This window comes from Myotis davidii, unplaced genomic scaffold (genome assembly GCF_000327345.1).
Source record: "Myotis davidii unplaced genomic scaffold, ASM32734v1 scaffold1273, whole genome shotgun sequence".
In the NCBI taxonomy this organism is placed as follows: Eukaryota; Metazoa; Chordata; class Mammalia; order Chiroptera; family Vespertilionidae; genus Myotis; species Myotis davidii.
In genome coordinates, this window is record NW_006284352.1 from 4,075 (window position 1) to 5,690 (window position 1,616).

Sequence of the window (1,616 nt, forward strand, 5' to 3'; positions counted from 1 at the left end):
CCCAGCCTTCCACCCACAGGGCCCGCCTACCCAGCTGGTGAGTCCAGGGGAGGTCTGCTCAGAGGGAGCACAGCCCACCCAGCAAGTCCTGAGAGTCTGTCAGGGGATCGAGTGACCCAGATCCTCAAGGATCGGCTTGTGTCCCAGGGGTGCTGGGAGACCCAGTGGCTGAGCTGGTTGTGGGTGGGGTGGTCATAGCAGAGGGAGATGCCGGGTCACAAGCTGAGGATGGGAGCTGAGCTAATGTGTGGAGATGACAGCCCCACCCCTCCTGCCCCATCCTCATCCCAGAAGGCTCTGAGGATTGGTCTCTCCCACCCACAGGGTCAGGCACGCAGATGGGTAAGTGAGGGGCTCTGTGGGGAGGTAGGAACCTCCGTATGGATAGAGGCTGAGCTACAAGGGGTTCAGGCCCCTCTGAAGTTTCTCACTTGGACACGCCCTTCCCCTCTCTGCACCTCAGTGTCTCCAAGTGTGAATGGAAAAAATCCTTGTCCAGAGCTTAGGTTTCCTGTCAGTTCTGACCTTGACTTCCTGCGAGAGGGGCCTCACAGGAAAGCCCCCAGGATGTGATGTTATGGTGACTGTCCCCTCTGTCTCAGTGATGGTGACACTGTACAGGGAGGGACAGGCGGACAAGGGTCCGGGCACCCAGTCCTACCCCTCAGCTCAGGCTCAGCTCAGAGGAGGGAACAGGGTGGATCAGCCCTGGTTCAGTTCCTGGCTCTGCTGCTCCTGCTGTGGGGCTGGGCGGTCCCTTCTCTCCTCTGAGTGTCGGGTTCCTGTCTGCTCATCCCTGGCCCCATCCTGCTCACAGTTGCTGGGAGATCACATGACAGAAAGACCTCACAGAGCCCAGGAAGGCAGAGCCTCCAGCCAAGCCCAACCTTCCTAAGGGGGCATCAGGGTCTGCAGGGTGGGGATGGATGAGGGAGAGACCCAGGGTCCAGCCCACACTTCCCCTCCTGTCCCTGCTGTTCTGGGGTGGGTAATGAGGAAGGACCCTCAACTCCAGATGAGACTTGGATAGGTCCCTGCAGAGGAGGAGCCCATAGCAAGAGCTGCTGTCCACCTGGGAGGTTGGTGGCGGTCTGTGTGAAGACAGCACAGGGAACCCACAGTCCCCGGTTCCAGTACCAGCCCCTCCCCATCCAGGCTGGATGACCTGGGACATGTGATTAACCTCTCTGAGCCTCAGTGAAGTGGGTGGTGGGGTCAGCAATCCCTGGTGCATGACTGTTGTGAGGTGAGAGGATTTAAGGGACAGACTCCCGCATGTGCGTCACATACAGTAGGTGCCCTTTAAATGTTATCATTGGCTCATTCATGATGTCTCCTATGTCCTAGGTCCCCTGAACATCCTGATCGGGGTCTCGGTGGCCTTGGTCTTGCTGCTCTCCATCCTCCTGTTCCTCCTCCTCAGAAACCGATGTCAGAACAAAGACAGGACATCACGTAAGTAGAGAATGCGGTGACCTGCGTCACAGAACGGGGGCTCAGATCACCTGCCACAGGAAAACCAAATAGATGGAGAAGGTCAGCTGAGAAAAGGATTTCTCGAGATTTTGAAATCAGGAAATATAGAAAGAAAACAATCTCGACACAAATACAAGGTC

General features: G+C 57.1%; 1 protein-coding gene across 1 annotated transcript in view; it reads left to right on the forward strand.

The window, feature by feature from the left end:
- Positions 1–1,616, forward strand: part of LOC102766580 (leukocyte immunoglobulin-like receptor subfamily B member 5) — a gene marked incomplete at its 5' end in the record, with an annotated part of 5,475 nt that overhangs the window by 1,996 nt on the left and 1,863 nt on the right. Inside the window, one exon of the mRNA XM_015571578.1 lies at positions 1,348–1,455. Within this exon, the coding sequence (XP_015427064.1) occupies positions 1,348–1,455 (108 nt within the window). The remainder of the gene's footprint in view (positions 1–1,347; positions 1,456–1,616) is intronic.